Consider the following 24,487-nt stretch of genomic DNA (forward strand, 5'->3'; position numbering starts at 1 on the left):
TGGCATGGACACGATGGGCTGAATGGCCTCCTCCTGTGCTTTAACCTACGGTTCTACAGTCGCAGCAATGCCTGAAATTCTGCTTTGTAGCTTAGTGTGACTGACTAATCATCACGTGCCCACCGGCTGTTGTGTGCCCCCTCCCCCCCCGCCCCGGCTGCGATGCCCCCTGGCATATCCACACTCACACAGAAACACATGATGGATAGAATGCTGGAATTGGAATACTTTTGAAAGTCATCCAGAATAAAGAAAGGTTTGCATTTCACAACTGCAGGATATCCCTCAGAGCTTCAATTAATGATGTAATTTTCAAAATGTTAGGCAAAATCTTCCAAAAAATGGCAAAGAGTCAGGTTCTGATTGAGAAGCAGTGTGTATCTCCCCAGAATCACAGCTAGACTTTCTCACCAGATTTTTAAGTACTCTGTCAGAAAAATTGGGGATATTTTGCTTTACCTCGCTGGCAGGACGCGGAAGAAAGCATCACTGACAGATCACTGCGGTGGGAAATGTGCTTCTTCTGACTGTAGAATTGATGTAGATTGTCCAAATAGCCAATCCTGTTAAATAATTCCTACAGACAGCAAACCAGGAAATGAAAAATCTGAAGCAAATCATTCTTAAAAATTTGACCTTATGGAGTAGAAATAGGGTGGAGGCAGAAACTGAATTAGGATGAAAACTTCTGTTTAAAAATTATCTCAAACAAATAGTTCAAAAAATATAGTAATGAACCTCAATGGTGAAATTTCACAACAGAAATATGAAATGATCATTTTCAGGTCGAGATCTGGTGTTCAGGTTCAGTTATCACTCAAATCACTGTTAGAAATCCAGTTTTATCAAATTGAATAAGGTGTATATTTTTATGGGCTGTCTTAACAGCGTTATGAAAATGGACAAAGGAGAATGTTTTAACACACCAACTAATTTCACTGATTTGTCAGTTCTGTGGTAGTGGTTGTGAGAGGGAAGTGGGGGAGGTGAGCAGTTGGGGGTGTGGGGAGGGGGTGGGAGGTTGATGGGGGAGGGAGGTGGAGGTTAGTGGGGGGGGGGGGGGGGGGGGGTAGGGGTTTCTGGTGGTTGTCCCATTCAGTGTCTGTGCCAGATTAGTGAGTGTCAGATTGTAATTTGAGGATTTGTGTGTTAATCTGAGCTTGTAGTAAATCCTGAAGATATGATGAATTTCCAAGGTGTAATGATGACAAATGCTGACAGTTCATTCGCTAACACTCAGCATAAGCCTGGCCTTTGTTTTAAGGGATTAGTCTGTCAATCATGGAATTTATGCTTTAAGTAATCAGGAGAAGATGGATACATTTTCCACCCCTTTATAATTGTTCTAGGCTGTAGAATAAATCTGTTAACTCCGTCTCAGTGTAAATCAAGGAGCTATGTGTTCATATTACAAAAGGAAAATAGCATTATGAGAGATCATGGATTCAGTATCTGATTCTCTGTTAATCAAGAGTGCAATTCTTCAAGTTCTTCTCGAATAAAATGTAGGAGGAGCCACTGATTCAAAATTCCAGCATGTTAATAAACTGTCCACAAGATAATGGAGAAGAACTTAAGAAGAAAAACACATTTTTCCAATAACATGTTAATAAAAGCTAAAGAAAGCCAGACTTCAATGGGTAACTTTAACTTAACTCAGCAAACAAGAATCCCAGAGGATTAAGTGTAGTGCTGGTTTTACTCCCCACTCAATATTGTCCTCCATTGACATCCTCAAAGAATGGGTTAGCTTAAAATGGTTCCCTTTGATTGATATTGTTAATAATTTGTCTTTTCCTTAAAGCAAGTTTCGTCTGTTGTTTCCTGAGTCCCTGACTACACAGTGCAAGATGGAAGTGTCACCAGAAGTTTACAAATGCAATGCTTTTCAGTTCAATACAAGACCATACAGAATTCATTATCCAAAGCATCAAAATAATATTTAAAGTAATGACTCTGGTATTTTCCCACAGTAGCCAGCTGAATGGGCAGGTTAAGAGTTGGTGGACAATGGTCAGTATTTTAGGTTGGTGAGATCTTATAGACCTGCCAAAGTTAATGGGGTTTTGAACAGCTCATAATATTCTACAGCCCTCCCCGCTTCTCCCCCCAGTCTCTGCAATGGGACAATAAAACTCCACTGGAAGTGTTAGTATAGCTCAACCATTAATTGTTATTGTTCCATTTCTCTTTAGTTGATAATATCTTCCTCCTTTTATTGTCCCACCGAGGGCTGCCCCTTCTGCTGGCGAAAGACTCAGACAGATTTGAGCTTGAGTTTTCAGGTCTGTATCAGTGTTGCTCCATGAGTTAGCAAAGGGGAAAATAGGTATCCAGGACACACTATTTCTGTTCATTGTGAGTGGACTGGAATAACAAAGGCCATTTTTATGGCACATTTTCCAAACATCAAACACAAGAGCGTTTGAGAAAATGTCACCAAGCGGTTGGTGGGATCTGGTGAAGGTGTTCCACATTGATGTAAGTTTGAAAGTGATTTTTTTCACCAGAATCTTGGACGGCGATTTGGCAGTGCTCCATGTGAGATGCTTTGCGCAGAAACGTCTTTAAATTGAATTAACTTGTTTTAAAATGACCTTATCCAAGGATTAGGGACCAGACGATCCAGTTTCCTTTTCTGGGAAAGCACAAATTGGACTGAAATAGATTTATTTTCTACAGCTTATCACTAATGGTCTTTTAATTGTTCACCAGGTTAGAAAAAAACTCACATGGCCACCTGTTTCTCTCAAAACATTATTCTAAAAGCCAAAGAATAAAAGTGAATGTTTCTTGAAATGAAAATTGAGCTGACTCCATCCTCTGTGTAAACATCCTGTGACCAGTCAGGTTCTGTGAGCAGCAGTCTAATCGCTGGGAGGGCACCCTGCAGGTTTGGGCCCTTAAGACTTCCGATGTTTAAGTCGTGTTGTCACATCAGGGTATTAACCCCTTGTACTCTGTGAAGTGAATTCCTGTTCCCCTGCCCCTGAAGAAGAATTTGCTTTCAGGAATCTCCTCGCAAAGAATTGCTGTAAAAAGGGACCTGGGTGACTGAGCCTTGAACTTCCATCCTGTTCCAAACGCAGTGTGGAAGCAATGTGTCTCAAACAGCTTACTGTGATGGTGTTCTGAAGGAAATAAACATCTGTAAAACCGGCCTCCAAGGTTCTGTACTATAGATTGGTAGGCTGCAGAGTTGAGTCTCCTTCACACTCTGCCATTTCTGTGCAGTGAGCTACTTAAAAGAAAGGCAACATTCTATGTTTTTCCCATCCTGCACCAACAGATTTCCACAAATTTTCTTCTACCATCTCCTCTCCTGAACTGAGAGGATAGGCTTCGCAAAGTGGCCATCACCCTTTCGATTACTTCAGCCAGTTGGGCCTTACTAATGGAAAAGCATTTTCACTGTGCATTGGCAGCTACTCAACTAGGGAAGAATGTTGAAATTAACTCACATCCTCCCTTCATTCAACATCCACAAGCTTTCAACCAGAGTCACTGGATAACGACTCAGAGCAGGAACCTTTGGCATCTTAATTTATAACACTGACGCCAATTGCCAAATACCTATCACTACCTAAACCGAGATCAACTAACTCAACACAGACCAGGGATTTACAAATCAGCTTCATCTCAACAGGATATGCTGCACTCCTATTTATGTTTGAATTGGATATGAAGGACTTTGGCTACAATATACACATATGAAAACATTTTATTCATATACGATTGCACGGATATTGCCTGCAGCTTGGGGATAGCTTATGAGTATGTTGTTGTTACAAAGATTTCAGAAGTTAAACAGCGTATGTTACAAAGTCTGAAGCCAAAAGCTGAGGGTATTATTCACACTTGAGGTCACTGTGGCAACCCCAGTAATAGTTTACAAATGAATGCCTGAAAGGAAACTCCTGAAAACATTTTGAAATCATTTGTAGGTTGTTGTTGTGCTCTGGAGTAGTTGCTGCTGGTATAACTCTTATCCACAAGTTTTATAAGTAACATTTTATTCTTCTGAACCTCATGAAAATTCATCAGGATTGCAAAGACATTGAAGGTTTGTATACCTACCTATCATCTCCCAACATGCTAGTGTCACTGAAATGGTGCTAGTAATAAGTTCAAAATCTTCACCCCTCCCTCCTCCCATGACACCAGCAAACAGAGGATGTCATCTGGGATGAGGTATTTAATGTTGAGATTCTAAATCAATACTGATTTTACAAAACAAGCTTCAAATCTTAACTCTGGTCGTTTCGAGATCTATTTGCTGAAAGGTTGCTGCCTCTACAAATTAAATGTTGGTAACCTTGAACAATCTGAGTGCAATGATGTTGGATTTGAAAGGCAGCGGCCCAGCAATTAGTCACTGATATGAATGCTTAATCCCAAATTACATGCTATTTTTTAATATAAATCCAATGTTTTGTATTGATATTATTTAACAATACAAATTAAATACATTAATGTTATTTTAAATATTACATTCAAAATAAAGGAATTAAGGTCTGTGTTAGAATAATAGTCAGAGGAATGTTGTAATGACAGGTCAAGGCCAATTCTTCATGCCAGTCCCACCGAGAGCGTACCCCCACCACGGTTCCTGGCAGTGTGTGCTACAGGCAGTGAGAACTTCCACTGACAGTGGTGTGACCAGAAGCTCCTGCTACCGGTGAATGGTAGCCATGAGAAACGCAACATGGGGAGACCAGAAAATTCCCCTCAAGTCCCCCTCAAAACTACCCTCCCAGCCCCACTGTTTATCCATTGGTATAAAGATCAGTAATTTCCAGGATGATGTCTATAATGAGTTACATGTGTAAGCATCCTTGAAAACAAATAATAAATTCAACTATGAAGTAAAAAGGCGAAAGAGGTAATAATTTTCAATAAAACATTTAAAATAACACAATCTCACAATTCAAACTTAGTGAACAAAAATTTATTTGACTTGAAGAAATTGGTGCATTATTACATTTGCAATGATGTTGAATTAGTTTATTCCTTATGAAAATACAATGGGAGTCGCCCAACTCTCTCATGTGGAACCTCATTGTAGATTATATGTTACAGTTACAAATCTCAATCCAGTGTGCACTATTATTTGATGTAATGATATGAAATGGAATTTAATGCAGGCAATGTGGGTTTTACCCATCATCATTGAGCATTCCAATCCCCACCCACCACCCTTCCAACCGACCAAATACTACTAATACTTCTATAAACTAGCCAACTGAATAAGCCTAAGCACCAAAATTCACAAAGCGGGGCGGGGGAGGTGGTGGGGAGGTGGGGCAGGGAGCATTCAAAAGGAGCATTTTAACTAATCTTAGTTAAAATGATGTACTGATTATTTTCACATCAATATTTCAAATAATTGTAAGGTGAAATTGTTAAGTTTTCTTTTTAATCCAAAACTTGTTAACTGTTACATAATAAAAAACACAGAAGGATGTGGATCAAGGGAGATAGAGAATCAGCACAGATGCACTGGGCCACACTGACTTCTTCTGCACTGTTTGATTTCCACAGAACCACAGCACCATGATCTGAATCACACAGAGAGGTTTTCAGATAAATGATCTTGTTCAAATCCAGTAGATATATGGATCAAACTTTACAGTTGTTTGCTGCTTTGACGTGCTGAGATAGTGCTAGGTTTCCAAGGTAAATAAATTAAAAATAAGATGAAGGTATTGCTATTGTGGCTTCAACTGCTTGTCTTCCAATCTCCACGGCAATCTCAACAACAACAAAAGTTTGCCTGTACCTCCAACTATAAACTCCTCACTGACATCATACTTCACATGCAATGAGAATGTGTGTATTATCTCAACATATTCCAACGAGTTGTAACAGAAATCCTTACTCAGACTTATTCAGTTGGTTAGTTTATAGATGAATTAGTAGTTGTGCTTTTCTGACTGAAACAAGCTTTTGAACAGTTTTCTCTTAAACTGAACTGAATCAGATGTGCCAAGGATCAGATGAAATAACAGCCAGAGTAAAACGGAGAATCTGTTATAAAATCAATACTTTATAAGGGATTATTAATGATAATAAATTATTGGAGGAAATTTATGTAGTATCCTGAACTAGAGCCTGTGTAGATAGCTGTGTACCTCCTGCATGGACTGGGAAGACAACATTTTTAACATTCTCAATGTGAAAAAAATTTGTGATGTTGTCACATTTTCACAAAAGGTTAATTACAAAAATCATGGGAGAAAAATGAGAAATTCCAACAAAATAATTCTAAAAACACCACTGATATAATAGAGACAATTCAAAATCTATGATATTTCCAACTATGATTGTCAGTGTACTGATCATTAGATGTAGTGGCAGTAGTGTTTTGTATTGGCTGCCATGGCATTCTTGGCAAAGGGATAAGATTTGACAGTAGTTGAAGCTGTTTGAAATATAAGCCAGCATTGAACTTACTGTTGGTGACTGACATCAGCAGAGATGAATTAGTAAGTCTAGACAGGTAGGAAACTTACATGTTTGAAATTGTTTTGCGATATTGAATAACTGTAATAAAAAGAGGGGAACATGTCTGGCAAGACCATTTTAAAAGAACAATTCTAGACTATAATCCCTGCTCCATTTTGTTTCCTTGGTTATTTTTTCTTTCAGTCAACAGCACACCTGCTTTAGAGGCACGTTCTGTTTCTGTTTCTCTTCTCACTTCATTGTTTCCTTTTGCCATCGGAAGATTACAGCCAGAATTCCTCGTTCTCTCTGATAGCGGTAGAGAGGTGTATGAGACCAGAGAATTCCGGTCTACCTCTCCCGTCATTCAGCCTCTCCTGACTTTCACCTTTATCCTTATCCCAGCCATAAAACTTGTTACATTTCAAACATTTCCCAGACCTGAAACATTCCTCCATTTTTCTCTCTACAGATGGTGTCCTAACTGCTGATATTTCCAGCAGTTTCTGTTTTTATTCACATTTGATATACAGGTAATATGTTTCCATTGAGATTAATTAAAATTTGTCCTTGGGACATGGATGCTGTTGGCTGGGTCAGCAGTTGTTGCTCATCCCTGACTACCTTTGATTACGGTGCTGAGCTGCCTCTTGGACCCCTGCAGTCTGGTGTAGGTACACCCACAGTGCTGTTAGGGAGGACGTTCCAGGATTTTGACCCAGCAACATGGAATGCACAGTGATATAGTTCCAAGTCAGAATGTGAGTGATTTGGAAGGATATATAGTACTGCTAACGGGACTAGACAGGGTTGATGTAGGAAGGATATTCCCAATGATGGGGGTGTCTCGAACCAGGGTTCACAGTTTGAGGATACAGGGTAAACATTTAGGATTGAGATGAGGAGAGTTTTCTTCATCCAGAGAGTGGTCAGCCTGTGGAATTCTCTACCCAACAGGCAGCTGAATCCAAAACCTTGGACATAGCACTTGGGGCAAGGGAGATCAAAGGATATGGGGGGGAGGCGCGATCGATTATTGAGTTGGATTACTCATGATCATAATGAATGGTGGAGCAGACGAGAAGGGCCAAATGGCCTACCCCTGCTCCTATTTCCTGTTTCTGTGTTACTGGGATTGTAATCCAGAGACCTCGGCTAATGGCTCTGAATCTTAAATTCAAATCCCACAATAGAAGCTGGTACAATTTAAAATTCAATTCATTAATAAATATTGAATTGAAAATTAGGCTGGAATCTTCTTTTCTCTCTTGTGGCATATTTGGAGGCCAAAGGGCACCTAGTCAGGCAGGAGGTTATCCCACTGCTAGCCTGCCTCCACTGTGATTAATCTGTGGTGGGAAGCCTCATGGTCGACATCCCACCTTTCTCCCCACACCCCCTCCCATGCCCACAACCCACCCCACTCCTAATTGAGCTCCTTAAGTGGACAATTAATGATCACTTAATTAAGTGCCTCATCCAGCACTGTATTAACCCAGCAGTGAACTGGCCTTTCGCCACATGAGGAATATGATGAGTGACCCGGTACCAGCTGCGTGTCACCTCGGGGGGTTGGGGGGGTAGTAGTGGGATCAGGAAGGGGGGGGACCACCCTCTTGCCCTTGCTGCTGACCTTCCTACCCACAACTCCCACCTAGTCTGTGCCACTATAACTCCACTCTCACAGCAATGTGACTGATCCTTAACTGTCTTTTGAAATGGTCTAGTTATACTAAACCGTGACAAAAAAAAGGAAATATTAAATAGACCTGAGAACTGATAAACACTCAAAGTGTCATAATGTGACACGGCGACAGAGATTGTTGAGATGATGAACAGTTCTGATGGCCACAGGGAATTGTCAATAGATTTCCCCGATACCTCCTAGAATATAAGTTCCCCGATTCGGCGAGTGGAGGCTCTCCCAGGAGGGAAGGATCAGTGGGAGGGGCGGGGTGTTTGAAACCAGTTGGCCTAACTCAGGCCAGCAGTCAAAATACTCAGGCTGACCAGTAACCACTGAGCGGCTCTGTGAGAACATTGTAACTAAAAGGTGATGGTGATCAAAGACTGGCCTTGGTAAGATCATTAGGTTATTACACTATCAGATCAGGCAGCAGACCCTTCATCAGCACATCTCAAACCATCTACGACAGAGTTGACACAAACCCCAGGTCCACTCTGGAAACAGTGTGAGTGTGGAGCTGCCATTCTCAATACTGACCCATCCCAGAACAATAGACGTGTGTCTGTGTGCTTTTCTACATGTAAGTGCAAGTACCTGTGTGTGTGTGTGTGTGTGTGTGTGTGTGTGTGTCTACATGTGGATGCAGTCAATTCTAATTCACATCTATTATATGCAGCAAAGTTCCAGAAGTAATCAAAGAAGCAGAAGTGATTCTACAAGGGTCGAGAGTTCCTGTCAAAGTGCTCTGTGTGACCCAACGCTGAGCTGCTGCTGCTAGTCACACAATCTCTCTTAGAACTAATTCCTCCCCAATTGGCCCAGCATGAAACCACACTGCATTCCCTTTTGTTAAACATTGTAAGTTCCACAAAAGCTGTTTTGTAACAGATTGTGCAAGTTTCGAGGTTTGATCTTTAAGTTTTGAGCAAGATGGTGCACATCTTTTTACAGTCACCTCTCCCTAACCCATACGAACCTGATGCTTTTTCTGAATTAAGCTTCTTAACTGAAACTCAGTCAGATACTTTACAATTCTCTGATTGATTGAATGCAGGCTCCCTTTCCAAACCTGACGGTGACTTTCTCAATCCAATGCAGCATACTCTTGTCAGATAGAGTGTTCACTCCATTATACCTGAGGTGATCACATTCTGCAAAATCTGGACAATTTCTTCATGAGAGGGAATGGCTTTTGTTTTCAGCATTATAAACAAGTGATGAAAACACAATGACATCCTCCCCTGTGCCCTGCAGGGGGTGAAGAACTTCCTGTCAATGGAGGATTGCTCTTGCCAGCTCCAGTTCACTCAGCTGCCTGACTATCTGTTCAGTCCAGCCTGGTACACACCCAGCCACACCATCACCTCATTATCAACCTGGAAGATCATATCGTTCACTCTGGGGGAACCCTGAGGTCATGAAAGGGGTTGTATCAATACAAGTTTGTTCTCTCTTTCTACTGAAACAAGTCGACAGAGTCTCTCAACTATCAGCACTGCATCAATGCACCACGGAAAGTGCTGGAAGAATTGCTTTTTCATCACTTCCTGTGTTTACTTCAGAGGTGCTGTGTGCAGCTGCAGCATTTTGTTTTTATTACAGAACTGCATGTAGTGATTTACAAGCCGCACATTCTTTCATTGTCTGCACACATTTAGCCTCACGTGTATAATAATTGTTCAATGAGGACAAAACTGATCAGCAGTCACAGGGTGGAATCTTGTTGAGATGTCGGGGGTCTTGGTCGCTGGCTGGAGAATCAGCGAGAGACACCCTGCCTCGGAGGCCCACCCTGCCTCGGAGGCCCACCCTGTCTCGGAGACCCACCCTGCCCTCTCATAGGATGGTAAGGAGTCTGACAACACCAGGTTTAAGTCCAACCAATTTATTTGATAGTAAACTCTGTCAAATAAATTTACTATTTACTGAGTTTACTATCAAATAAATCGGTTGGGCTTAAACCTGGTGTTGTCAGACTTCTTACTGTGTTTACCCCAGTCCAACGCTGGCAACTCCACATCATCTTTCATAGGATGGTCTGCTGAGCCACATAGCCATTAGATGAAGACCTTGAGGAGGGCTTAATTCTGCTCCTATGTCTTTTGGTCTTACAGTGATGATGAAATTAGTCCATCATGTGATCAATAATTGGTCTCTTAAACGTCATAGAGTCTGTAGAGTCGTAGAGGTTTACAGCATGAAAACAGACCATTCGGCCCAACTTGTCCATGCTGCCCTTTTGTGTTTAAAACCCCTTAACTAATCCCAATTGCCCACATTTGGCCCATATCCCTCTATACCCATTGTACCCATGTAACTATCTGAATGCTTTTTAAAAGATAAAATTGTGCCCGCCTCTACTACTACCTTTGGCAGCTTGTTCCAGACACTCACCACCCTCTGTGTGAAAAAATTGCCCCTCTGGATGCTTCTGTATCTCTCCCCTCTCACCTTAAACTTATGCACTCTAGTTTTAGACTTCCCTACCTTTGGGAAAAAAATATTGACTATCTACCTTGTCTATGCCCCTCATTATTTTATAGACCTCTATAAGATCACCCCTCAGCCTCCTACGCTCCAGAAAAAAAAAGTCCCAGTCTATCCAACCTCTCCTTATAACTCAATCCAGCAAGTCCTGGTAGCATCCTAGTAAATCTTTTCTGCACTCTTTCTAGTTTAATAATATCCTTTCTATAATAGGGTGATCAGAACTGTACACAATATTCCAAGTGTGGCCTTACCAATGTCTTGTACAACTTCAACAAGACGTCCCAACTCCTGTATTCAATGTTCTGACCAATGAAACCAAGCATGCCGAATGCCTTCTTCACCACTCTGTCCACGTATGACTCCACTTTCAAGGAGCTATGAACATGTACCCCTAGGTCTCAGGTAGTGATGGTGAGTGGCGATCAGGGGATTTTAGCAATAATTTCATTGCAGTGTGAATGTAAGCCTACTTATGACTAATAAATAAACTTGATAAACTTGACTTGACTTCCAAAATGTAATTCTGGTGGAGACGGGTAAGTGGCAGGGTTGAGGTACACCACCATTCTGCCTATCCTTCCTGTCTTCAACTCACGCAGGAGAGAGCAGAAGATTCCAGCTGCAATTCCTCCAGACCGGATTTTCATGGAGTTGGGGAGATGTTGGCTGCTTTGGGTGAGGAAATCATTCAAAAGGTAAGTTCAAAAGGACCTCCTCATGCCCTTCATGCCAGGTAGAATATTCCCTCAGTATGACACTCAGGGACACTCCCTCAGTGCAGCTCTGATTATGTGCTCATGTTCTGGAGCTGGGAATCTGCATGGCTTCCTCCGGGTGCTCTGGTTTCCTCTCACAGTCCAAAGTTGGGCAGTTGGGTAAATTGGCCGTGCAAAGTTGCAGTTGTGAGGGCCTGGGTGAGGTACTCAGAGAGTTAGTGTAGTATCGATGGGCCGAATGACCTCATTCTGTACTGTAGGAATTCTCTTATTCTAGATAAAATATGTTGAGAATCCTGTTCTGATGAAGTTTGTCTCCTTCTGAATGAAACACAAAAAACTGGCGATAGTGGACATGAAAATAATGAATATTAACAATTACTAAATAGCTGGAAGTCCCTGCCTGCTTCCCCAGACAACCTGTCCATTGTTTCCCAACAGCAGTGGGTTGACTTCTGCAATAAGCTGACACTCACTTTCAGAATTGAATCTGCTACTCATCAACAATAGCCTAAAAATGCACCGACTGTCGACTCGCTGCCTGCGGCAATCTGTTCCTATCTTCTTAAAATGAAAATCCTTGCTTAAAACTGACCTACAGCTTTGTTCAATAAGAGCATTCAAGATTGGATTTGATTACATTTGCACTGTAGTCTTTGTTCTCTTTGCGAGCAGAGATCAGCGCTGTGCCTATTCAGTGCTTTGCGCAAGTATTCAGAGTAAACGTTAGGAATCTTTTTGACCTTGTAAAGTATCTCATTGGGGAAATCCAACATTCTGAGCAGCACCTCTGGCAACCAAACCAATCAGAAACCCTCCAAATCAGTACGAATGCAGTCCTGAGATACCTGAGACCTCGGTTAATCTTAGAGCCCTCAACACTTACTATAAACCTCTTTACAAGCCCCTGAGGAAATACCACCATATTGACACTGAATAAAGAGGAGCATTGTTTGCGAAAAATGGCAAAACCAACCATCATAACTGAACAAAAATAATACTTCACACAGTCACAAGTTATGGCACTGAAGGAGGCCATTCAGCCCATCATGTCTGCACCAGCTCTCCAAGTGAGCAACTCACTTGGCGATATTCTCCCACTTTCTTCCCGCAACCCTGCACATTCTTTTGATTTGATTTGGTTTGATTTATTATTGTCACATGTATTAACATGCAGTGAAAAGAAGTGTTTCTTGCGTGCTATACAGACAAAACATTCCGTTCATAGAGAAAGAAAGGACAGTGTGCAGAATGTAGTGTTACATTCCTAGGTAGGGGTGCAGAGAAAAATCAACTTAATGTGAGGTAGGTCCATTCAAAAGTCTGACAGTAGCAGGGAAGAAGTTGTTCTTGAGTCGGTTGGTATGTGACCTCAGAATTTTGCATCTTTTTCCCAAGAAAAGAAAGTGGAAGAGAGAATGTCTGGGGTGCGTGGTGGCCTTAGTTACACTGGCTGCTTTGCGGAGACAGTAGGAAGTGTAGACAGAGTCAATGGATGGGAGGCAGGTTTTTGTGATAGATTGGGCTACATTCACAGTCTTTTGTAGTTTTTTTTGTGGTCTTGGACAGAGCAGGAGCCATACCAAGCTGTGATACAACCAAAAAGAATGCTTTCTATGGTGCATCTGTACAAGTTGGTGAGAGTTGTAGCTGACATGCCAAATTTCCTTAGACGTCTGAGAAAGTAGAGACATTTTACAGAGTTTTACAGCAAAATAAAACTCTATGGATCAAACATATTTGAAACATTGAGGGGATCTATTTAGCTGCTGTATAATACAGGTTTAAATGTGACTGGTTGGATTGTGTTCCAACATGCTGATGACCACACTGGGATATGCAGCTGTGTTTCTAATAAGGCAAATATCACAGTTCAAAAGGCATTTCTGTTGTTTGATATGTTTGCAGGATCAGACTTTGAACTGAACTCTTCAATTTGTTTCTGTGAATGGAAATTATTTCACAAGGAAGTCAGTATCTGAAGCTTTGATCTTTATGATATTGTGAGGAGGCTGCAGTGTCGAGCAACTCCAGTTCTAGAACTCTGTGGGAAAGCAATGGCCATCCTTCACTGTAACACAGTCAGATTGTAAGGCATTATCTTAACTTGTATGTTGCCAATGTCTGATAATCAACACAACAGTGGAAATAGTAGGATTAGCAGTTACTCCAATAATGGCAGTTCACAAAGGAAGCCATCCTGGATATTCAATCGTGAATAAAGGCAGTTTGTAGATGTAAAAATGCAAAGGTGCCCATTTATATTGAAAAGTAACTCAAGCAAAGACTGCCAAAGAAAATAAAACCAAGGTGCACTTCTGAAATTGTAACTTTTTCCTTCATTATTTTGGATTGATTGAGCAAGTCAGTACTGGCTTCATCACAGAGTTAAATCTAACCTTGTCAGTGGCAAAGGGCTGGATGTTCATTGATCCCCAGCAGATTTGAGTAAGAATTTGATCAGTGTGTTAAGTAGGTGTCTGAATCAGCCTGGTTCCCATTGGAAACACCGAATCATCGAACATAAATGATAGATAAATTGTTGAACAGTAAAGGAATTAAGGATTATGGTGAGCGGGCGGGTAAGTGGAGCTGAGTCCATGAAAAGATCAGCCAAGATCTTATTGAATGGTGGAGCAGTCCCAAGGGGCCAGATGGCCGACTCCTGCTCCTAATTCTTATGTTCTTATTTGCTGCACAGAAGGAAGTCATTTTCCCTTCATGTCTGCACCGACCAAAACAACTGGATGGATTAAGAAACCAAAAGACAAAATGCTGGAAAATCTCAGCAGGTCTGGCAGCATCTGTAAGGAGAGAAAAAAGCTGATGTTTCAAGTCAGCTCATTCCTCTCCTTACAGATGCGGCCAGACCCACTGAGATTTTCCACTGTTTTCCCTTTAGGTTTCAGATTCCAACATCCACAGTAATTTACTTTTATTAATTGGTTGGATGAAGCTTAGGTTGTGGTTCTGCTGTGTGGGTTTCTGATTTGGCATGACACTGGTCAACTGCAAATCCAATGCTTTCCCCACTCAAACTGGTGAGGAGTGGTGTGCAGAATTGGGGGTGGTGTGGAGTCGGGAGGTGAGTTACTAGATCGGGTCAGAGGTGGAGGGTCGAGAGATGAAGCCAGTGACAGTATACCTTGCAGTGTTAATGGGTATGATTTCCTGGTCCCATGCATTGACAGGATTTTCCACTCCTGCTGAAGTCAATGGACTCTTGGCTGACTCAGTGTCCTGAATTTTACAGCCTTGCCTGCCCCAGAGTCAGGATGCTTGAGGCTCATGAGACAACGTTTTCTGTTGGCCTTGGGCAGGATCTTATGAGCCTCCAGTGACTGAGGCGGTAAAATTCCGGTAAGTGTGTCCACCATGATAAAAATCCTCACATCGGGCCTGGAAAATCCCAGCCAGTATTTCTAGTTTTTGGTATTTTCTATTCTCTTTTATCGGCTCTTATATCAGGGACTCACTGATCATTTTCACCTTTATTTAATTAAAGTCACTGATTTAGAACAAAATTGGATGGTATTTGAACATAATTTTTAAAGGCTGGTAGAAAGCATTCTTTCTGGTTGTATCACAGCTTGATGTGGCTCCTATTCTGCCCAAGACCACAAGGAACTACTAAAGATCGTGAATGTAGCCCAATCCATCACGCAAACCACCCCCCCCATCTATTGACTCTGTCTACACTTCCCACTGCCTCAGCAAAGCAGCCAGCGTAATTAAGGACCCCCCCACACCCCGGACATTCCCTCTTCCACCTTCTTCCTTTGGGAAAAAGACACAAAAGTCTGAGGTCACGTACCAACCGACTCAAAAACAGCTTCTCCCCTTCTGCTGTCAAGCTTTTAAATGGACTTACCTTGCATTAAGTTAATCTTTCTCTGCACCCTAGCTATGATTGTAACACTACATTTTGCACGCTCTCATTTCCTTCTCTATGAATGGCATGTTTTATCTGTATAGTGCGCAAGAAACAATAATTTTCACTGTATGTTAATATATGTGACAATAATAAATCAAATGAAAATAACTGGGAAATGCTCAAAAGGATCCCATGCAGCACACGATGGCTGTGCCTGTGTCTGAACTGGGATCCTGAAGTGTTTACCTGTGACATGTTATACCCAAGGAAAACTGGGTTTAAGTAGTGGCCATTGTCAGGGTCGGTAAGATGATTACAATGTTTGAGACAGCACCAATTTCAATATTTACTAATGGGATTGACTGGATTTAATCAGCTTAATCTGAAGACCAGCTGCCCAACTCTTTATCTTCAATTAATTCTTCAGTGTACAAATCACTAAACAGTATGAAAGGTACATTTGTGAACCTCAAATTTCCTACTCCGTGGTTCTTGAAACCTCATCACTTAGACAAGTGTGGATTAATGAAAGAAATCAGGGGAGTTGTGAAAAGCAAAATCATGTTGAACTAATGTGATTGAGTTGTTTGATGAGGTGACAGAGGTACTGGGTGAGAGACACTGTTGCCATGGGATGTATGGATGTCCATAAATTCACAGGGAGTGCCAAATTACAGGCTTCTCAGCAAAGTTGAAGGGGCTGGAATAAAGGTACGAAAGCAATATGGATGCAAAGCTGGGAGGGTGAAAGGAAATGGGGGGGGTTGCGGGTTAGTGGTAAACTCCCCTTTCAACTGGAGGAAAACTTACAGTTCGATTCCCCAAGAAGTTAGGTATCAAGAATTGGAACAATTGTTTTTCTTGATCTACATTAATGACCTAGACTTTGGTGAAACAGGGCACAATTTCAAAATTTGTAGGGTTGGCACAGTGGTTAGCATTGCTGCCTCACAGCACCAGGTGCCTGGATTCAATTCCAGCCTTGGGTGACTGTGTGGAGTTTGCACGTTCTCCCCGTGTCTGCATGGGTTTCCTCTGGGTGCTCCCGTTTCCTTTCGCACTCCAAAGATGTGCAGATTAGGTTAATTGGCCATGCTAAATTGCCCCATAATGTCAAAGATGTAAAGGTATGACGATTAGTGGAGCAAAGATGTGGGGTTGCAGGGATAGAGTCTGGATTGGAAGCTCTAACAGAGAGTTGATGGGCCGAATGGCCTCCTTCTACAGTGCAGGAATTCTATGATTCTCTGGTACAAATCTTGGAAGCATTGTGAACTTTGAAGTGTTTAGTAATAAACTTCAAGAGAACAAAGTAGGTGGAAATTAGCGCAGCAACACAAAATGGTACGTATTGGTTGGAGGCACAAGGAGGGGCAATATAAAACACAAATCCAAAATAGGTGCCTGCTGAGGTAAAATGTGCACAAATTGTTGATGGCAGCAGGACAGGTTAAGAAAGTTGTTAGAAATTTGTACTGGATTCTGACCTTATACATGGGGCATAAAACACAGGGAAATTATGATGAAACTTCAGATAAACACTGATTCTGAATACTGCATTCAATTCAAGACTTCATATTTCTGGATGGATATAAAAGCTTTAGAGAGGTATAGGGAGCATTTGTGAGAATGGTTTTGGGGTTGAGAGAATTCTATTCCGAGGAGAAACTGCTGTTCTACGCAGAGAGGACAAGGCTGAGAGGAAATTTGACTGAGCTGTTCAAATCATGTTTGGTCTGACCATCCAGCTCTTCACATTGGCACAATCTTTTGGTCCTGCACACCCCTGCCACGTGTTTCCTGGGAATGTGGGGTGGAATCAATGGGAAATCCCATTGACATTGGCAGGATAAGAAGTTCCTTCGACTGGCCGATACCGCATCACTTCCAGCCACTGAGAAAAACATGCAGGGAGGCCAGAGAATCCCAGCAAAGGAGACAAAACAGAATAGATAAACTGTTACCATTGGCAGAGACCATAGAAAAGTTACAATACAGAAAGAGTCCATTTGGTCCATATTGTCTATGCCAGCCCGAGGACACCTAGGTGCCCCTACTGATCCCACCTTCCTGCACCTAGCCCAAAGCCTTGTAGCTTACAGCTCTGTGGGTGCAGATCCAGATACTTTTTAAAAGACTTTAGGATCTCTGCCTCCACAACCAACTCAGGCAGTGAATTCCAGACACCCACCACCCTCTGTGTAAAAAAAAAAAAATTCTTCCTCATGTCCCTTCTACACTTACTGCCACTTTTCGTGAACCATGTCCCCTGGTTCTGAATTCTCCACCAATGGAAATCATTTTACCCTGTCCACTCTATCTCTTCCCCTCATCAAGTCACTCATCAGCCTTCTTTATCCCAAAACAATAACCCTAATCTATTAAATCTCTGCAGAGCGACACTTTTCTAGCCCTGGCAACCCAGAAGATGATTTACAGAGATTGATAAAGGGCCAAAGGTGATATGAAGGATAGTTTTGGCAAAGGGTGATCTGGACTCAAAACGTCAGCTCTTTTCTCTCCTCACAGATGCTGCCAGACCTGCTGAGATTTTCCAGCATTTTCTCCTTTGGTGAAGAATAGCTTTATCATGCAGCGAGCGGTGAGCACTGGGAACGCGCTGCCTCTGAGTGTGTTGGAGGCAGATTCAATCGGGGCTTTTTAAAGGGTAGGCGGCTAAGCATCTGAAGGGAAAACATTTGCAGTGTCATGGGGATAAAAGGTGGAGGATTTGGACTGGTTGGATTATTCATGCAGGGAGCTGGCATAGGTTGAAGGGGCCAAACAGCCGCCTGCTGTGCTGGGACCATTCAACCATCCTGTGGCTTCCGCTTGTGCTGTAAGTTACTGAGAAAATTCAAATGAGACAGCAAGTCGGAGCTGAATTTGGAAGAGAGGATTCCAGCCATGCCAGAGAATAAAATCTCAATTTCAGCAGCAGTGCTTGGCAAAAAAATTGAATCAGTCTTACAGCAATAATTCTGTAGAGGTGCCCTTGACTTGGCTGCCACTGCGAGTGATTCCTTTTCATTAACCAGAGATTTGGTTTTATTGGCAACTGGTGTAACTGTTAGTTACTATCGAGTGGAAAATTAAATCCATGAGTCTACCCTTTGTGTTGAACTGAATGAGTTGTTGAGTTTGGCATTGACAATGACACCACTTTAAACCCTGAGGCTAACAGAGCACACACCATGCACGACTGATTCTATAGAATTAATCTGTAGCTAATTGCATATTGCTGCAACAGCTACAGGGAGAAGAGCTTCTGTTGTCTGGTATTTTGGTTCAGCTCCAAGTTGAGGTCTTTCTTGGCGACAGTGCTATTTGAGTTAAAGCCAAGCGTGAACTGATGCTCCTCTGAGGCAGCCCCGACCCTGCTGGTGCTAATATTAGAAAGTGGGCTGGCAAAGAGTGGCAAAGTGTTTGTTTGAAGCAAGGGGAAATATGCCCAGGAAACGAAGAGAAGTAATAATAAAAAAAATTCAGAGAAAATAAAGAAGAAACCACTGGTGATTTGACAGGGATTAAAAGGAATTGAAATCAAGGTTGAGATAATAAAAAAAGAGATCAGAAAGGAGGATAAAGAAATGATAGCGAATAAAGAAGAGGAACATTAAAATGATGTGAAAATAGTTGCTGGAGCAAAGAAGCATATTTCACCCTTTTCCAGAGTCGATAAGCTGTGCATCGATGAGTCTTTTGATGAACTGGAACTGAGCCAATAAAAGCTTTTTTCTATCCAGGTTTCTATTCATCTTGTTCATATCTGTGTTTAGGCTCCAATGTGACCCAATGTCTATTGAGGTAACCTTGGCGTACTGAACTCTGATGTCTCTCTGAAACCTAACCTTGTGCCAATTTGTGAAGTTTAGTAATGGACTTGGTCCAAATCTTGTCCCAAACGCAAAGACTTTTTTCGCTCAGTGCTAACAAGAAACTGTCCGTTGACTCTTTGCGTCACAGATTACAAAACTAGGAAGGTTGGAGACACGGAAACATTGCGGACAGACCCCAGAGAACACAAAATCAAAGAATAAAATAAGAAAATTCCTGAGCTGAACATAACTAATAACCCGATTGAAATAAGAATAGAACAGAAAATGCACAACCACTTTGTCAGTGCTAACTATAAAGGAAAGGGTTTTGTGGCACGGTGATTAGCACTGCTGCCTCATAATGGCAGGGACCTGGGGCGACACGGTGGCACAGTGATTAGCACTGCTGCTTCACAGTGCCAGGGACCTGGGGCAGCACAGTGGCACAGTGATTAGCACTGCTGTCTCACAATGCCAGGGATCTGGGGTGACACAGTGGCACAGTAGATAGCATTGCTGCCTCAAATGCCAGGGACCCGGGTGACATGGTGGCACAGCGGCTAGCACTGCTGCCTCACAGTGCCAGGAACCTGGGTTTGATTCCCAGCTTGGGTCACTGTCTAGGTGGAGTTTGCACTTTCTCCCCGTGTCTGCGTGGGTTTCCTCCGGGTGTTCCGGGTTCCTCCCACACTCCAAAGATGGCGGGTTAGGTGGATTGACTGGGCTAAATTACCCCTTGTTGCAGGCTTGCAGCGGACTGAAAAGCTTGAGTATGTGGACATTAAGAAAGAGGATGTGTCGGGGCTTTTGAAAAGCATCAAGTTAGATAAGACACCGGGACCGGATGGGATGTATCCCAGGTTACTGCGGGAGGCGAGGGAAGAGATTGTTGAGCCTCTGGCGATGATCTTTACAACATCAGTGGAGACGGGAGAGATTCTGGAGGATTGCAGGATTGCGGATGTGGTTCCTTTATTTAAGAAAGGGAGAAGAAATAGCCCCGGAAATTATCGACCGGTGAGTCTAACCTCAGTGGTAGGTAAGTTTTTGGAGAAGAGGTAGGATTTATGAACATTTGCAGAGGTATAGTATGATCAAAAATAGGCAGCACAGCTTTGTCAAAGGCAGATAGTGCCTTACAAACCTGGTTGAGTTTTTTGAAGATGTGACTAAACACATTGACGAAGGAAGAGCAGTAGATGTGGTTTATATGGACTTCAGCAAGGTGTTCGATAAGGTCCCCCATGCAAGACTTATTGAGAAAGTGAGGGGGCATGGAATCCAACGGGGACATTGCTTTGTGGATCCAGAACTGGCTTGCCCACAGAAGGCAGAGAGTGGTTGTAGATGAGTCTTTTTCTGCATGGAGGTCAGTCACCAGTGGAGTGCCCCAGGGATCTGTTCTGGGACCCTTGCTGTTTGTCATTTTTATAAATGACCTGGATGAGGAAGTGGAGGGATGGGATGGTAAGTTTGCCGATGACACAAAGGTTGGTGGTGTTGTTGATAGTTTGGAGGGATGTCAGAAGTTGCAGCATGACGTAGATAGGATGCAAGACTGGGTGGGGAAGTGACAGATGGACTGCAACCCAGATAAGTGTGTAGTGATTCATTTTGGCAGGTCAAAGGGATGATGGAATATAATATTATGGGTAAGACTCTTAGCAGTGTGGAAGATCAGAAGGACCTTGGGGTCCGGGTTCATAGACTCTCAAAGCAGCTTCACAGGTGGAGGATGTGGTTAAGAAGGAGTGTGGTGTACTGGCCTTCATTAATCGAGGAATTGAGTTCAGGAGTCGGGAGATAATGCTGCAGCTTTATAAGACCCTGGTCAGGCCCTACTTGGAGTACTGTGCATAGTTCTGGTCACCTCATTACAGGAAGGATATGGAAGCCATAGAAAGGGTACAGAGGGGATTTACAAGGATGTTGCCTGGATTGGGAGGCATGCCTTATGAGGATAGATTGAGGGAGCTCGGTCTTTTCTCCTGAGAGAGAAGAAGGATGAGAGGTGACTTGATAGAGGTTTATAAGACGTTGAGAGGTATAGATTGGATGGATTCTCAGAGGCTTTTTCCCAGGGTTGAAATGGCTGCCACAAGAGGACACAGGTTTAAGGTGCTGGGGAGTAGGTACAGAGGAGATGTCAGGGGTAAGTTTTTCACTCAGAGAGTGGTGGGTGCATGGAATGTACTGCCAGCAATGGTGGTGGAGGCGAATTCGACAGGGTCTTTTAAGAGACTTTTGGATAAGTACACGGAACTTAGTAAGATAGAAGGTTATAGGTAAGCCTAATAGGTAGGGACATGTTTGGTGCAACTTGTGGGCCGAAGGGCCTGTTTGTGCTGTAGATTTTCTACGTTCTATAGGTTATAGGGATTAGTGGGGTAAATATGTGCAGTTGTGGGGATAGGGCCTGGGTAAGATGGTCTAACGGAGAATAGGTGCAGATTTGATGGGCTGAATGGCTTCCTTCTGCACTCTAGGGAATCTCTGATTCTATGATAGGTTAATGCTACAGGACAGTAGACCCTTGATCAGTATCTAGACTTTAACCATCAGCTAATGTTTTTAATTATCGAACAAACTGCACTTTTGCCAACAGCATCACTTTGTATTTCTAAAACAGCTTTAACATTGAAAAATGATTTAAGACATAAAACATTATCAGACAAAAATGTACCCAAACCAAGGAAGGCAATCCCATTTGGTGAAAGATTGTTAGGGAGGATTGGGTGATAGAATGGGGAGAGGTTTGGAGGAACACAGGACGTTGGTGTTGGAACAATGAGGTGGGACATCTCATGCGTTTTGTACAGTGGAAGTATTTAAAAACAAAATGAGAAAAGCAGGAACAAGGACTTATATTGATAGGTCACAGTTGTACTTTCACCCTGGAGCTGAAATTGTTTCTGTGCTGAACGAAACCATTCCTCCTTTCTTCATGCTGATTAATATAAGCCCATATCAGAATCTACGCAGCAGTGTGAGTGTATGTGAGCATTGACTACAGGGGTTGGATCCAGTAATTTGACTTGTTCAATATGAAAGATGGCAACTCAAGGGAGGCATCATAGGGCAGTAGGTTTCTGTGAACCTGTATACCATCACAGATGGGTAACTGCAAGGCCAGAAGGAGAAAAACATTCAAACATTGAGGCAGCAATGGAAAATCTCTGCTATATAAACAGCACCTTCAAAGCCTACTCAACAATACAAGTTGGCACTTTCGACCAACTATGAAAAAAGCAGAACTTAAATTGAACTGAACTATCGAGTGGATTTGGATCAAGTGGCAGCTTTTTACCCAATTTAAATCTGGGCTGGCTCCAGTGGAGAAATAAAACAGATGGAGTTTCCAAAGGATAGCCAGTCAGATCCCCCCTGTTCACAAGAAGCAGCAAGCGCTGCGAAAGCTAGAGGCTTTTGATACCAAATAAACCTGTTGGACTTTAACCTGGTGTTGTGAGACTTCTTACTGTGTTTACCCCAGTCCAACGCTGGCATCTCCACATCATGGCTACCTTCAGGCCCACAATGGTTTAAAAACTCCCAGTATGTTGATTGTGAGGCCAATGCAATAAAAGATTGCCACGTTCAGAACTATTAAGAATTTAGGCATTATTTGGTCAGATGGAAGATTGAAGGTCTTCATCTTCATCTGGAATGAGCTCTGGTTGCTGTCTCCTCCTCCTCCTGTATATAATGGACAATGTTTAGCTAATGGTGATGATGGACAAAAGCATTGAGTTTCATATTTTGCTACAAGGAAGAATTACTCACTCACAGCTATAAATAAAATGGTGCATTAATACCTCAAATCTTTGCCTTCAGGCAATATTACATTACTGTAGAAATTTGACAGCATTCCTCCCTAAAGACCATCCCCTTCAAGTACTTGCATGTTCAAAGTTGCAAAATCTCAGTGGCCTTTGCATTCTTGTTCAAAACATGTTGTTTCATGGTATTGTTAATCAGAACAGTTGAACTCACTTGATCTTTTCTTTCACTCAAGTTTTTTTTTAAATCTCTGTTTCCTCCACAGAAATGATGGAATTAAACAGCGTTGTCACCTTTAATGGCATTGCAAACAGCTCCAGTTATCAGGCGTTCTTACTGGATGAAGAAAAAGGCAGACTCTATGTTGGGGCCAAAGATCACATCTTTTCCTTTAATCTGATCAACATAAACAAGGATGTTTTGAAGGTATGTACCTCCGTATTATCGAGAAATATCACTGACAGGTTTGACTCTACCTTCGTACCTGCCTGACAGCAAGCAATGTGAAATTCTTCCTCTAAAGACTGAAATCTTCACCAAACACATTAATAGCAAGAGAGGCTGCCTGCAGATTCTCCCAACTGTCCATGAGGCTTTCATTAATAAAAATGCAGCATTGTTGATTTAATTCGACCCAAAATCAGTAATTCCAAAGTAATTATTTCTAACTTTTAATGTAACAGAAATGGTGCACATTAGTTTACACAATGTCTCATTGCTGTACTTTCTGTTAACCTCCATTATGTTGTTATTGTCTCTTATCCAGTCTCCAACTCCACGCTAGTTTTGATTCCACTTGTATCTGTCTGAATGTAACCAGTATATCTTCATCAATTACTCCCTTCCTGCTCCCACACAGTTATCTTCATAATTCCCTAAGGTTTCCCCACTGATGTTGTCTTCCTTATCTACATGTTGGCCCTTGGCAATATCTGCCGGCACATGGCCAATGTGTAAGTCTATTGCTTCTCTCAATCCTTGTTCAGCTGTCTTCTATCTGACTGCCTGCCTGATGTTGAGTCATGGATGAGTCACAACTCCCCAATTTAGCTTTGGGAAAATTGAAGCCATTCTTTCCTGTTCCTGCCATAAAGCATGTTTCCTTTCCACTGATTTCATTCCAGTTCTCAGTCATAGCTGGACTGTATGAAACCTTGACATTCAGATCAGCTCTTAGCTTCTTTTCAACCTCAATCCCCTTTTATCACAACTTACTTCCATCTTTTCTTATTTGTTCAAGCGGTATCTCTGGTAAATATAGCATTTATTGCCTAAACCTAATTATTCTGATATAACATGTGTATTTGAGCCTCCTTGCCTCTGAATCCCTTCTTCACTCCTTATCATTTAAAGGCTCCAGACTCCACTTTATTCCAAGTACAGTCGTCCATTTTCGACTCCATCTGAACCACAACCTTCATCAACCCTGTTGTGCAAAGAACGCCCCTAAACAAATCACCCCATTTCCTTCCTGCCCTTTTAAGAATGCTTTAAAGAAAGGTTATGCACTCACACCCCACCTGTCCACGCCAGTTGTATTCAGACATGGTCAATGTTGCTTCAGAGCTAATTAACTTGTGAATGAGCTCCATTGACTCTTAATTATTAATTTGGTGTGACGGGTTGGTTGATGAGTTTTGTGCCTGCCCACTCACTGTGTTATAAGGGTGAGCTCTGG

The 24,487-nt window shown here is 42.2% G+C and overlaps 1 protein-coding gene across 4 annotated transcripts in view; it reads left to right on the forward strand.

The window, feature by feature from the left end:
* sema3ab (sema domain, immunoglobulin domain (Ig), short basic domain, secreted, (semaphorin) 3Ab) overlaps nt 1-24,487 on the forward strand; it is a 366,890-nt gene that overhangs the window by 200,355 nt on the left and 142,048 nt on the right. For all 4 annotated transcript variants that reach the window (XM_080207779.1, XM_080207780.1, XM_080207781.1 and 1 more), the window contains exon 3: nt 23,075-23,235. In XM_080207779.1, the coding sequence (XP_080063905.1) occupies nt 23,075-23,235 (161 nt within the window). The remainder of the gene's footprint in view (nt 1-23,074; nt 23,236-24,487) is intronic.

This window comes from Carcharhinus amblyrhynchos, chromosome 19 (assembly GCF_965287045.1).
Source record: "Carcharhinus amblyrhynchos chromosome 19, sCarAmb.v2.hapA, whole genome shotgun sequence".
Taxonomy (NCBI): Eukaryota; Metazoa; Chordata; class Chondrichthyes; order Carcharhiniformes; family Carcharhinidae; genus Carcharhinus; species Carcharhinus amblyrhynchos.